This window comes from Salvelinus fontinalis, chromosome 7, assembly GCF_029448725.1.
Source record: "Salvelinus fontinalis isolate EN_2023a chromosome 7, ASM2944872v1, whole genome shotgun sequence".
Lineage (NCBI taxonomy): Eukaryota > Metazoa > Chordata > Actinopteri > Salmoniformes > Salmonidae > Salvelinus > Salvelinus fontinalis.
In genome coordinates, this window is record NC_074671.1 from 42,262,247 (window position 1) to 42,276,593 (window position 14,347).

General features: G+C 43.8%; 2 protein-coding genes across 8 annotated transcripts; both read left to right on the forward strand.

Moving 5' to 3' along the window:
* The first annotated feature begins 696 nt into the window (after positions 1-696).
* On the forward strand, positions 697-7,709 carry alg11 (ALG11 alpha-1,2-mannosyltransferase). 2 transcript variants are annotated; one of them, XM_055929328.1, is made up of 5 exons: positions 697-798; positions 3,627-3,848; positions 4,593-4,964; positions 5,444-6,021; positions 6,460-7,709. In XM_055929328.1, the coding sequence occupies exons 1-5, from the start codon at positions 752-754 to the stop codon at positions 6,741-6,743; spliced, it is 1,503 nt and encodes a 500-aa protein (XP_055785303.1). In that variant the 5' UTR covers positions 697-751; the 3' UTR covers positions 6,744-7,709. The 2 variants fall into 2 exon arrangements, with proteins under 2 accessions (XP_055785303.1, XP_055785304.1); XM_055929329.1 differs by having other exon boundaries at positions 740-798; positions 3,610-3,848.
* A 92-nt stretch (positions 7,710-7,801) lies between these two features.
* On the forward strand, positions 7,802-12,639 carry LOC129859486 (secreted phosphoprotein 24-like). Of its 6 annotated transcripts, XM_055929334.1 has the most exons (8): positions 7,802-8,156; positions 8,259-8,401; positions 8,541-8,668; positions 8,919-9,021; positions 9,773-9,859; positions 10,653-10,741; positions 12,112-12,157; positions 12,311-12,639. In XM_055929334.1, exons 2-7 carry the CDS (start codon positions 8,317-8,319, stop codon positions 12,139-12,141), a joined length of 522 nt encoding a protein of 173 aa, XP_055785309.1. In that variant the 5' UTR covers positions 7,802-8,156; positions 8,259-8,316; the 3' UTR covers positions 12,142-12,157; positions 12,311-12,639. The 6 variants fall into 6 exon arrangements, with proteins under 6 accessions (XP_055785309.1, XP_055785308.1, XP_055785310.1 ...); XM_055929333.1 differs by lacking the exon at positions 12,112-12,157; XM_055929335.1 differs by lacking the exons at positions 12,112-12,157; positions 12,311-12,639 and adding an exon at positions 11,107-11,354.
* Positions 12,640-14,347: the final 1,708 nt, after the last annotated feature.

Here is a 14,347-nt window from a genome sequence, read left to right on the forward strand (position 1 = left end):
TGAGCTGTTTAATACACCATGACCCCCCCCCCCCCCCCCCAAAAAAGATTCAATAATATAGGTCTTTCTTTTAAAACCTATCCACATCTTGAAATTATTTATTGTAATTTATTTGGGTTTAAACTTTATCCTGGAACTACCTTTAGCCTGAAAATAATTGCTTAAAGCTAGGCCTACTATTTGCTTTAGTAGGTCTACAGAATATTGTATATTCATTATGCAAAATCTGTCAGCTCACAGACAAATTCACTGTGCTACACCCAATGACGTATATAAACCCAAGATTGCAATTTGTTATTTATTGGCCATTGAGAGGCTTTGAAGCCACCAGTCGGACGTATTCTACAGCATTTCAATTAAATGTTTCAAGGACATATTACATGTTTTAAAGTTTTTTGTTGTTGTAGTGGGGACATTAACATTAGTACTCTCAAAAAAATACTTTAATACTTTTTTTATTTATTTTTATGTTTAGCACACATACGATAATTTAACAGTATGCATTAAGGTGTCTGTTATAGAATAAACGTGTCAAAAACGAATGTAGACATTATTAAATTACTTTCTATAGCTTCCAAAATATTTGGTACAATTGAGGAGTACCAAGATGATTTTATACACATCATTGACTACACCAGGTGGCGTTGTGCTCTCACAGAGGTATAATAAAAACGGACGCGCTAACTTAAAATAAAAACCAATAGTGAATTTTCAGCACAAACACTTCCGGTTTGAAGGTTGTGTTGTCAAGATGTCTGTCCATGATCAACTTGCTCAGTGTTTGTGTGATCTAATCAGGTTGGAATTTAGTTTTTTTATGTACATCTTTATCTAATGATGTTAGATATTTGCCCAGCTAACTAGACAAAACATTGTGCGATTGATTGCTTTAGTCAGCTAGCTAGGCATTATAGCTAACCAGCTGGCTAGCTACTTAGCTGTCAACAGCAGTACATCACCTACGTTAGTTAGCTAACGTTAAGCCAGCTATTATATTAATTCATAGCCTATGTTTATCAATGTCGACTCGTAATTTTTCTTAAGTCGTGTCTTGTTGCTCATGGAATGTAACTAGCTAGCTCTCAAACTCTTATTATCCGTGGCGTAGGGTTTTCAGTGCTTAGCTTCGGCCACGCAGTAAGTTTGGGTGGCTGCATATTAACTACAATTCCGACGCTGTGTGTTTGACGTTTAAAACGTCAATCATCGCTTGCAAAATGGTTTTTGAAACACGCTGATATGCCACCCCTTATTTTTCATGTCAGCTAGAAAGATGCATACAAAATACAGTTACTGTAGCAGTTTTACACAGATCCATAAGCTGCGTGCCTCCAGTTGATGAATGACTACACTTCCTCCCCACACTACCCAGTTACGCTAACATACAGGTGTTCAGAGCATGCTAAAGATAGCTACCCAATTAGCACAGGTAGCCATGTCATCACTAGTTAAGTCATAAACCCTGCCTATTTTTACAATGTATCTTCTTAAAAATCAGATTTTAAACCCAACCTTAACCCCTATAACGTTAACCATAAATTAGAAATCAGGCTGTATTGCAATCATCTCTGATGGGAGGTTGAATGTTCGCGGCCATGGAATAATTAACTACATCATCTCCACACCTCAACCGGTATTCTACAAGAGCACAGACACAAGGGACAACAGACACACTGGTCTCTACGTTGCAGATGAGCTGAACGCAGTCATCAATGACCTTGGACCACAGAAGGTATTTGCACTGGTGACAGACAATGCTGCAAACATGAAGGCTGCTTGGTCTAAAGTGGAGGAGTCCTACCCTCACATCACACCCATTGGCTGTGCTGCTCATGCATTGAATCTGCTCCTCAAGGAGATCATGGCACTGAAAACAATGGGATACACTCCACAAGAGAGCCAAGGAAATGGTTAGGTATGTGAAGGGTCATCAAGTTATAGCAGTAATCTACCTCACCAAGCAAAGTGAGAAGAATAAGAGCACTACATTGAAGCTGCCCAGCAACACCCGTTGGGCTGGTGTTGTCATGTTTGACAGTCTCCTGGAGGGGAAGGAGTCTCTCCAAGAAATGTGCATATCACAGTCTGCCGATATGGACAGCCCCATCAAGAGGATCCTCCTGTATGATGTATTTTGGGAGAGAGTGGTAAGCTGCCTGAAACTCCTGAAACCTATAGCAGTAGCCATTGCACGGATTGAGGGAGACAATGCCACCCTGTCTAATGTTCAGACTCTGCTTGTAGATAGATGTAAGAGAATAAATCTGTACTGCCCTGCCCACTTCACTGTTTCTCCAAGCAGAGGAAACTGCAGTTCTGAAATCCATCAAAAAGCGTGAAGACTTCTGCCTGAAGCCCATACGCCGCAGCGTACATGTTGGACCCCAAGTATGCTGGCAAGAGCATCCTGTATGGTGCAGAGCTCAATAAGGCCTATGGTGTCATCGCTACCGTGTCTCGCCACCTTGGCCTGGATGAGGGCAAGGTTCTTGGCAGTCTGGCCAAGTACACTTCCAAGCAAGGGCTTTGGGATGGAGATGCAATATGGCAGTCGTGCCAACATATCTCATCAGCCACTTGGTGGAAGGGACCTGAGGCTCTTTCCCCTGTTGCCTCCATCATCCTCCAAATCCCACCAACATCAGCCACCTCAGAGCACAACTGGTCCTTGCTTGGGAACACACACCAAAGCACGCAACAGGCAGACCAATACAAGGGTTGAAAAATTGGTGGCCATCTTGGCAAATTTGAGGCTTTTTGAGCCTGACAACGAGCCATCCTCAACAAGGTTGGACAGTGAAGATGAGGCCTCAGTCTGATGTTCAAGAGGTGGACATTGAGGAGGTCCAGGGAAAAGGCATGGAAGCCTGAGAGGAAGATCATTTTACAGATGTATGTTGAAAACATTTTTGAGAAATGCGATTGGTCATTGGGGATCATTCAATATCCCTTTCTTTTGGTGTTCAGTGAAATCATCCCATATGAAGAGTCAACTCATTTAAAGTTCAATACGTAGCTAAATAGTTTTTTTTATTTCTATTGCGAGGATTTTATCATTTGCAATTATGTCTACTTATGATAAAGTAAAAGGTTTGTTTGTCTCCATATGGTATTGTAAATATATCCAATGCAAAAAACATCTACATTAGATTTCGTTAATTCCAATATATTCCCGTTAATTCCCACGGAAAGTTTCCACCTCTGAATATTCCCCAAAATGTGCAACTTTAAGTGTAGATTATCAGTTTAACAGGGTTCCTGGGCCTTGTTCAGTAGTAACGTTAAGCAAATGTTGTGGAACGTTGCAGGTAGAAATGTCATGAATAGAGCTGCTATAGCTCATATGGCTCTGATATTGCTTTTTCTACATGTCAGAGGTATGTTTGCTCTAGCTAGCTACATATCTGAGCATTCAGTGGGACAATAACGCTGATGGTTGCAGATAGAAATGGCATAAATACAGCTGATGTGATTCCATATTCTACTAGTCAGAGATGCATGTTTTTTCAATCTACATTATATATTTCTATCTGAACGTTGCACAACGTTGTCTCACTGAATTGGCCCTACCTTTTCTGTAGTGCAGGTCTGTCACCTTATCTCTTATAGTTCTCTCATTACCCCAGGTTGTTGTGGACATTGCTCCTGCCATGCGTGTTTCTGTGCATGCTCCTGACCGCCACCCTGGTCGTGCTCGTCATGGGGGTGCGCGTGTGGCTGCAGGCAAACAGGAACGCACGGCGAGCGCGTGATGGGCGTCCCACAGTGGCTTTCTTTCACCCGTACTGCAACGCGGGAGGTGGTGGCGAGAGAGTGCTGTGGTGTGCCCTCAGAGCTTTGCAGAATAGGTAAGGGAAAATTGGACTTTCAATGTATGTCGTTGCACCTTGACTAAGCTAAGCCACACCAGCTAATAATTACCGCTGACAAATTATATTATTATTGTAAACTGGGTGGTTCGAGCCCTGAATGCTGATTGGCTGACAGCCGTGGTGTATCAGACCGTATACCACAACATACATTTTTACTGCACTAATTACGTTGGTAACCAGTTTATAATAGCAATAAGGCACCTTGGGGGTTTGTGTTGCGTTGTGCACAAGACAAGCTTCGGGCCTTATTGCTTAATTATAATATTCCTAGCTCTAGGATTTTACTACAGATTGCTCAGTGCATTCAGCATGAAGAAGTTACTTTGGTGGATTATTTATCTAATCTCACCTTTGCTACCTGTTTTTCAAGCATTATGTTGATTAGAATGTTCACACAGTATGAAAAAAACCATATCCAACAGTAATTCGTTGCCATGTTCATTAGGCACCAAAGGGAAGAAAAATAATTGGAACAGGGAGGGACTTAACGGCCATTTTAATTTCCCCTTGTGTAACATTTTCTGTATTGTGCCCTAATGAACATCTCCCAGTCTTCCACATTAATTCACCCACCTGGGTCATATTCACTAGGAAGCAAACAGACCCACAGGGGAGGGAAGTACAACCAACTGGGGACTACCTGAACTTGCAAAACGTTATCCATTGCAAAAGGGTTTGCTACTGTATGCAGTAATAAATATGGTGTTCTCCATGTCCCAGGTACCAAGATGTCAACTTCATGGTGTACACGGGCGACCAGGGTGTGACGAACCAGCAGATTCTTGATGGCGCCCGGCGGCGCTTCAACATCCTTTTACCTCGACCCGTCCAGTTTGTCTTCCTCAAACACCGCCTATTGGTCGAGGCCAGCCTCTTCCCCCACTTCACTCTGATTGGTCAAAGTGTAGGCTCAATCTTCCTTGGTTGGGAAGCCCTTACGGAGTTTGTCCCAGATGTCTACATCGACTCCATGGGTTACGCCTTCACTCTGCCTGTGTTTAAATACCTAGGGGGTTGTCACGTGGCTAGCTACGTGCACTACCCCACCATCAGCACAGACATGCTGTCGGTGGTGCGCGAGAGGAACCCCAGGTAGGTAAATCGTCTCAGAACCCTGTTTCTCACTACAGACCCCCGGTCCCCGAGACAGTCTAACTAGGATGTTATAGCCAGGTCCATATCGGAATGCGCTTTAGCCAATGCCTCTGCCTATTATTGTCAATGTCACACTCTGACTACCATGGCATGACAATGTTAGAGAAGTTAGCTAAAAAGTCACCTACAGATCTGGACTAGGCTATGATCAGGATCAAATCAGGCTAATGGGAATAGGGAAATTGGGAATACTCTGGAAACTTACAAGCACTAACTAACACGTTGCACCGCTGTCATTTTGACTGTCATCAATCCTGCATCAATCAGTGTTGTGCATGTTGTAACTTAGGTCCACTTTCCTCTTTATCGTTGACGTCAGTGCGTGACTTCCCCTTGTTGTGCATGCTTCCCTTCACCTGATCCTATCATGTTATCGTTTACCATTCCCTAACCAACCTCCCCCCCTATGTTTCCAGGTTCAACAACGCAGACTACATCTCCAACAACCTGTTACTGAGCGCGGTCAAGGTTGTCTACTACTGCCTGCTGGCGCTGCTTTATGGTCTGGCCGGCTCCTGTAGCGACGTGGTTATGGTCAACTCCAGCTGGACCCTGAACCACATCCTGACCCTATGGCGAGCGACCAACCGCACCTGCCTAGTCTACCCGCCCTGCGACACCCACGCCTTCCTCCAGCTCCCGTTGGACGAGGACTCGGACCGGAAGTGCCATTCCATCGTTTCCATTGGTCAGTTTCGACCGGAGAAGGACCATCGGCTTCAGATTCGCGCCTTCCGGAAGGTGCTGCAGAAGAAAGAAGCGGGGCTAGTTGCGGGGCCGGGAGGAAGGGAGTCGCTGAGGTTGGTGCTGATTGGTGGATGCCGGAACCAAGAGGATGAGGATAGGGTGTTGATGCTGAGAGGGCTGTGCCAGGAGCTGGGCGTGGCGGACAGGGTGGAGTTTAAACTCAACGTGCCGTTTGAGGAGCTGAAGAGGGAGTTGGGGGAAGCTACGGTGGGACTGCACACCATGTGGAACGAACACTTCGGGATAGGTATAAACAGAAACAGAATTACTATCATTCTATACTACTGTCATTTCTATTATTAATCACCTGGAGTGGGTATTATTCCAATGCAAAGCGCTCGTTCTCCCTCTACATTCTCAACATTTAGTACTGTATAATCCTGTACTAAATGGAGTCCTCATACGCTCTATTCAACAGCCCATTCTGAAATTGTAGTACATTGTTCTGTAACAATATGCTTTTGTTAATCCTCCTCTAAATAAATGAAAGATGAAGGCATACAGGCATTTTTACTGCCCGTCGCAAGTTTCTCAAAATGGCTGGGTTGCTAGCCAGGTGGCTGTGGATGCTATCTTCAGTGTTCAATATAAATGCAGTCTTAGGTAATGCGATTATACATCCAGCAATGTGTCTAACTTTAAAGCCAACACTTACCCTGTAGCCTCTGCTCTCCTCTGTTCTCAGGGGTGGTGGAGTGCATGGCGGCTGGGACTGTCATCCTGGCCCACAAGTCTGGAGGCCCCAGGCTGGACATTGTGGTGCCCTACGAGGGCCGCCAGACAGGCTTCCTGGCCGAGGATGAGGACGGCTACGCAGACGCCATTGAGCGGATCCTGGCCCTGTCACCCTCGGCTCGCCTGGAGATCCGACGCAACGCCCGCCTCTCGGTCACCCGCTTCTCCGACCAGGAGTTTGAGGCCTGCTTCCTGGCTGCCATGGAGCCTGTCATGGGGACACTGGAGCGATGAGGGGTGTGGGTGGAAGTGTGTCACGCTCATGGGTGTGTGTGTGTGTGCGCGTGCATGCATACTAGCCATTCCTTTTAGTTGACATAGGATACAGTTTGTGTTAAAATGCCCCAGGAATACGTTGACTTAAATGAAAGATGTATTTATTGACGCGTCAGTCCAGGCATCCACTCTCTTTCTAGAGGGTCTTATATGTTTAGTATTTGTTTTGTTTTCCAGACCCATTACATTTTTCCAGTGTATTTGTACTTGAGGCATAACATTTTTAGTGCTCGTCTAACGTCCAAGTTCCCCGTCTCGATTGTCAACACATACAGAGAGCTGGCTGGTAGACTAGACTAGTGCTTGTCTAGCGAGGACTGGACACAACTGTGATTTTGATGGCATTCCAGGTTGTCTTTTTGCAGTCAAACTACGAATATTAGAAGATTGTTATAATAAGATAATTAGGTGGGTGCTTACATTTGTATTATTTCACATGTGTGAATTGGAAATTGTTTATATCCCACCCAGTCAGGGATCAGCCATTATTGACGGCAACCCTAGAGCAATCGCCTTGCGCACGTCGACATATTTTTCACCTAGTTGGCTCGGGATTTGAACCAGCGACCTCTCAGTTACTGGCCCAACGCTCCTAACCGCTAGGCTACATAGTGTTTAATGTGGTTCTTGGGATGTGAAACACATCTCTAGGCATTGTGAGATCTGATCTCTTGTGTAGTGTGACTCCAAAAAAGACTACCTGGAATGCCAGCAGTGTCTGACTGTCTTTGATGAGGACCAAGCTCTGATCGCTGACATCATTGAGAGAGAGAGAGGATAGTGACGAGCCTGTAGAGACGAACTTCACAATCCTGATGACTGCTGTAATAATTAGATTGTTACTTAACATTTTTAAATGACTAGAAATACCGTTCTGTATCCTAAGTAGGAAGTATTTTTTTTTATTAAAACATTTCTAAAATACATTGGTTTTGTTATCTTTATCAGTGTTTTCACCATGTAGAAACATCAGAACTGTTGTAGTGGTCTTCTTGCAAGCAAACTTGTCTTTTTTGCTAGCACTGCCTTCGCACATGGCGGCTATTTGAAGGTTTTACTTGCAATTATTGTGATATGTAGTTGTTTGCACGTGCATCTGGTAAATGAACATGTGGCAAGTTTAGTTCCAGGAAGAAGACCACTTGAAAGTAATGAGATTTCAGCCTGTAGGTCAATACTGTTGGCATTGAAATAAACCCAAAGCACTAAGGTTAATCAGTGCCATGGCAAGGAGGGGACAGGAGGGAGAGGGCTGGATAGAGTCTGATCGTACTGTATTTAAGGAATGGGGGAGTTGATGATCGAGGTGCTTTGTTTGATGATAGACAGAAGATGAAGTGGGTGTGTTCTGCTGGCCTTGCTGCTGCTTAGGTAAGTGATATACAATCCTTTCAGGTGTAGAACTCAATTTTGCAGCTGGTTCTAATAGTGCTTCTACACATGCCTCAGTCCATTTTTGTAATTTACGTCCAGTCAGGAAGTGAAGCCAGGGTCGTGTTCACTGGGCACCAAACTGAAGAAAACGAGTAAAATGGGAGGAATAAGAAACACATTTTTGTTTTCTGTTGCAAAACGTTTTCCTACGGTGAGCCCTAATGAACATGACCCAGTTCAAGGTATTATGTTAATCATTAATACACAAATCTATTCACAATGCTGACGAGGGACACAGGACAATATTACCTCCAAAATATCCCTGATGTGAAAAGTACTGTATGAGTGCTCAGTCTCCCCTGTTACCTTTGACCTCGGCAGGCTTGCCCCTATACCAGTCAGAGCTGGCGTCCATGGCAGATGAAGCTCTGGTCGTGTCCATGTCCCAAGTCAACAATCTGTACGCTGGCCTTCGTCTATACCGAGTCACCCATGGCTCTGTCAAAAGGGTAAGTATCTTCTCACCTCTAACCTCAGTGGAATGGCTACATTTAGTGCTTTCAGAAAGTATTTATACCCCTCGATTTATTCCACATTTAAACGTGATAAAATCTATTTAATCCATTTTGAATTGAAGCTGTGACAACATTTTTGTTGCGCTACAGCTTGAATTCAAAATTGATTACATATACTAGTGACAAAGTAAAAACATGTTTTTAGAAATGTTTGCAAAATCATGTCTCCAATATCATTTCACAGAATTTGGCAATACGTCCAAGAGGCCTCACAACCGCGGACCACGTGTATGGCGTCGAGTGGTTTGCTGATGTCAACGTTGTGAACAGAGTGCCCCATAGTGGCGGTGGGTTTATGGTGTGGGCAGGCATAAGCTACAGACAACGAACACAATTGCATTTTATCGATGGCAATTTGAATGCACATAGATATTGTGACGAGATCCTGAGGCCCATTGTTGTGCCATTCATCTGCCGCCATCACCTCATGTTTCAGCATGATAATACACAGCCCCTGGAAGCTGAAAATGTCCCAGTTCTTCCATGGCCTGCACACTCACCAGACATGTCACCCATTGAGCATGTTTGGGATGCTCTGGATCAACGTGTCTGACAGCCTGTTCCAGTCCCTGGCAATATCCAGCAACTTCGCACATACATTGAAGAGGAGTGGGACAACGTTCCACAGGCCACTATCAACAGCCTGATCAACTCAATGCGGTGTCAACTCAAGGAGATGTCGCGCTGCATGGAGGCAAAATGTGGTCACACCAGATACTGACTGCTTTTCTGATCCACACCCCTACTTTTTTTTTTTTTTAAGGCGTTTGAGACCAACAGATGCATATCTGTATTCCCAGTCATGTGAAATCCATAGATTAGGGCCTTTATGAACTGTTGTTCAGTAAAATCTGTGAAAATGTTGCATTTATATCACAGGCACCATCCCACTTCTAACAACAATGTAGCAAATCAAACTTGCTAACCTCTGCTCACTTGGAAGATTGTAGCAAGCATACCTAGGTAGGGGTCGGTACATTTCAGTTTTTTTTGTTCATACACGTCATCACATGCATTAAGATCTATCTTCTCTTCCAGGTTGTTACTTTGGGATAAAGGAGACAGACTGTCTGAAGAGCTCTGGAGAAGACCCACAGAGATGTGCTTTGAGTGGGCTTCTTTGTGGTGAGACCCGATCCTCGATTATTGGCCAAAGAAAATATCTGATTTGTCAAAAGACCAATTAGAGAAAAAAATATCAGAATTGTCATCGCAGCCTATGAACTCAGTACATGAAATAGATCCGGGGCCGTATCAAGCATCTCAGAATACGGGTGATGATCTAGGATCGGTTTTCCCTTTCAGAGCATAATTAATAAAAATACACTATGGACAGAGAGGACATGATCCTAGATCAGCACTCTACACACTACTTTGAGACTGAAATGTTTGTATAAACAACCACTGACTCAGTACAATAAATAATTCCTCCAATATGCAGCTGATGAAGGATTGGGACTGATAAATACATCTCTTTAGCAAATGACTTTGACCCACAAATCAAATATCTTTTCTAAATCTTGGACCAGATGAACAGGAAAAATAGCTACATGAAGTGCAGTAGCTGTATTTTACATCAATACCGGATAACAATATGAGCAAATTGTTTGTGTTTTGTCCTAGACACAGATTGCTGTGGGGTTCATCTATAAACTGACGGTTTTTAGGACAATCTCTACTGTTGACAGACTCCACACATACTGTTGATTTTGGCATGGGATGCTGTGTTTGTGACAGACGGGAGAACAGAATGTCACAATATTAGTTTCTCTCTCTGCCCTTGATCATTCCAACTGGACTGGTGCCTGTTATAAAAGCTAGATGTATAGATTTTTTAGATAGAAGCCTTCATACTGATCAAAGTGCTTTATTGTATGCCCATTCTTTCAACTGCCACTAATCGTCCCCTTCCTCCCAGCCGGCCACCTCCTGCACCACACGTCTGCGCTCTGCTTCAGAGCTCACTCAGGTTGTGGCCAGAACAGCTCCGAGTCAAGTAGTGAAGAGGTGAGAGAGAGGGGATGCCCAATAGATGAAGAGAATAGAAAGGTGTTTTCACATTATTCCTCTTTAAAAGAGCCACTCTCAGTCCTCTTTAAAGTGAGCTCTGGGGATTTGAATGAGGACTCAGCTCCCTTGCCAGTTCACTTCAACTTTGTTGTCAATCTTTTTTGCATTCAAATGGCTTTGCTTAGAATAGAACCAAGGTTTTTTTCTAACAACATTTACTCAATGTACAAGCCATACTATCAGAACCTGTTATCGGACAGCCAGGGGTGTCCCTACATACATTTTGGAAGCTAATAATGTAGTTTGTATTTGGTTACAAAATAATCCATATAAAATGTACATGTAAAAATGACTGGTTACAGGATAAATGGAAGAACAAATAATGCTTTAATTGGGCTCCCGAGTTGCACAGCGGTCCAAGACATTGCATCTCAGTGCAAGAGGCATCGTTCCAGGCTGTGTCCCATAGGGCAGCGCACAATTGGCCCAGCGTCATCAGGATTTGGCCGGGGGAGGCCGTCAGATTTTATTCTTAACTTACTTGCCTAGTTAAATAAAGGTTACATTTTTTTTTATTAAACTGGGATAAGCAATTTCCTAAATGTGTCAAGTGCAACATCTGTTTGTGTCTCATTACACAACACTGACCAACAACATAGGAATCACTACCAAACGTATTGTATGACCTTATACACTATTTTAGGCCAAGCCATGGCTACTATACTATGATCACTACATCCAATGGATCTGGATTCTGCTTTCAAGCACATTTCTGCAGCATTAGTAAAGATGTGATCAATACATGTTGATGATTTCAGTCCTGCGCTGTTTGTAACTACCCTGGTAGGTTGACTGAACCAGGTTGCAGGCACCGGTTAAAGTTAAGCTTTTTCTTGATTGGGCAGTTTGATGAAAGAAAATATACATCTCTGTTGGTATTGCATTTCACACATGTTATCCAGATACTGACTGGGCTTTAGGTGAGGCAGATGAACCTGTAGCCATATTACTTCAACAGTATTTAACATGAGATCTTCTCATCTGTACAGGAATGTGGTTCTGAATATAAACAGCAACACCACCACCACTGGCATTTCTGTAAATGTTAGTGGTAGCAATACAAGGTTCTATCAAAGGTATTGTCAGTTTCAGAGATACTAGCAAGCTATTAATTTCATCAACCTTGTTTGTTAAGCTACATATGTTAACGTGGGCTATTTGTAGACACATTTCTTGAAATGAGGGCAAAATCAGAATGTAGACAAGATCAGGACTAAGGATTCATGTTTACACCAGGTATAAACAGAGCTAAAGTGTCTAGCTGGGCCATACAGAAAAATAACTACATCCAGATTCTCTATCAACAGAACTTCACGAGGCAGAAGTTGAACATGTAACCATTTGGGAACAGGGGTAAGCAAACCTAGCCTGTTCCCAGATCTGTTATTGCAGTCTTTTTATCTCCTTTGGTCAGTTGGCAATACGGCACAAACAGATTCAGTTGACACCAATGTATAAAACACTCAAAATAATCACTGTGCTAACCAAAATAATGTATTGCTGCAGGCCCTGCCCTGCCTGTGCCTGGCATCTGAGGCCCCTCTTTCCCAGCCACTCTTTCTCCAGACAGGAAGTGGACCTCAGCTGATCCCAAGGGGCGACAGCATCGGCAACCACTTGGAGTATATTCAGTGATGTGAAACGTTCCGAGTGTTGCAGATAGAATAGTGAATTGTCAGCTCTATACATTACAATTCTCTGACAGACAACCATATCTGTTCTATAACGTGACATTCTCCTGATCAGGCCCTGACAGTACTCGTTGGGAGCTTAGGAGGTTCTGATGGTGGCGATGGAACATGAGAATTTCCAATTAAATTGATTACTCGTCTGAATGTGAGGCGTCATTCATTTTCGTGTTCAGTAAATGGGACAAGCCTCTGGGCTTTAATAGATACAAGTGATCATTTCCAAGAATGACAAATTATCCACTGTCCAGCGTGATTGAAAGACGCATGCAGGGTGACCCTGTGTATGCAGGACATGGAGACCACAAGAGGGCACTCAAAGCCCATCAACCCTGAACCCAGAGCTACATTCTATCTTATCAAAGATAGTGTTTGGCTGTGTTTATACAGGCAACCAATTATGATATTTTGCCCTATTATTGGCAATAGAGCTCATTTGACTAGTCAAAAGACCGATTAGTGGAAAATCAGAATTGGGTGGCCTGTGTGTAAACGGACTGTTCTACACTGAGTGTACAAAACATTAGGAACACCTTTAATATTGAGTTGCAACCCCTTTTGCCCTCAGAACAGCCTCAATTCGTCGGGGCATGGACTCTAGAAAGGTGTTCGAAGCGTTCCACAGGGATGCTGGCACATGTTGACTCCAATGCTTCCCACAGTTGTGTCAAGTTGACTGGATGTCCTTTGGGTAGTGGCCAATTCCTGATACACACAGGAAACTGTTGAGTGAAAAACCCAGCAGTGTCAACCTTTCCAACAAGTCAGTTTGTAAAATGTCTGCCCTGCTAGAGCTGCCCCGGTCAACTGTAAGTGCTGTTATTGTGAAGTGGAAACATCTAGGAGCAAAAACGGCTCAGCCACGAAGTGGTAGGCCACACAAGCTCTCAGAACGGGACCGCCGAGTGCTGACGCACGTAGTGTGTAAAGATAGTCTGTCCTCAGTTGCAACACTCACTACCGAGATCCAAACTGCCTTTGGAAACAATATCAGCACAAGAACTGTTCGTCGGGAGCTTTATGAAATGTATTTCCATGGCCGAGCAGCACACAAGCCTAAGATCACCATGCGCAATGCCAAGCATCAGCTGGAGAGGTGTAAAGTTTTCCGCCATTGGATTCTGGAGCAGTGGAAACGTTCTCTGGAGTTATTAATCACACGTCACCATCTGGGTTTGGCGGATGCCAGGAGAGCGCCAACTGTAAAGTTTGGTGGAGGTGTAATGATCTGGGGCTGTTTTTCATGGTTCGAGCTAGGCCCCTTAGTTATATTGAAAGGAAATAACGCTACAGCATACAATGACATTCTAGACGATTCTGTGCTTCCAACTTTGTGGCAACAGTTTGGGGAAGGCCCTTTCCTGTTTCAGCACGACAATGCGCCCTTGCACAAAGCGAGGTCCATACAGAAATGGTTTTTCGAGATCGGTGCGGAAGAACTTGACTGGCCTGCACAGAGCCCTGACCTCAACCCCATCGAATAGCTTTGGGATTAATTGGAACGCTGGCTGCGAGCCACGCCTAATCACCCGGCCTCACTAATAATCATGGCTGAATGGAATTAAGTCCCTGCAGCAATATTCCAACATCTAGTGGAAAGCCTTCCCAGAAGTGTAGACTGTTATAGTGGGAAAGGGGGACCAACTCCATATCGATGCCCAGGATATTGGAATAAGATGTTTGACGAGCAGGTGTCCACATACTTTTGGTCATGTAGTGTGTCAGATCAGTGACTACTTCAAGAAAGGAAGCATTAGATGCTCTAGCCTCAATCTTTAAGTTTCATTCTTTCACAACAGTAGACAAAGGGACAATCTGGGATTGGTACATCCAATTTGACTTTTAAATAAATTAT

Coding starts and splice junctions, on each gene's coding strand:
- alg11 (XM_055929328.1), top strand. CDS start 752: ATGTCTGTCCATGATCAACTTGCTCAGTGTTTGTGTGATCTAATCAG. Junction 799..3,626: donor TGTTTGTGTGATCTAATCAG/GTTGGAATTTAG, acceptor TCATTACCCCAG/GTTGTTGTGGACATTGCTCC. Junction 6,022..6,459: donor GAACGAACACTTCGGGATAG/GTATAAACAGAA, acceptor CTCTGTTCTCAG/GGGTGGTGGAGTGCATGGCG.
- LOC129859486 (XM_055929330.1), top strand. CDS start 8,317: ATGGGAGGAATAAGAAACACATTTTTGTTTTCTGTTGCAAAACGTTTT. Junction 8,402..8,540: donor TGAACATGACCCAGTTCAAG/GTATTATGTTAA, acceptor TGACCTCGGCAG/GCTTGCCCCTATACCAGTCA. Junction 8,669..8,918: donor CCCATGGCTCTGTCAAAAGG/GTAAGTATCTTC, acceptor ATCATTTCACAG/AATTTGGCAATACGTCCAAG.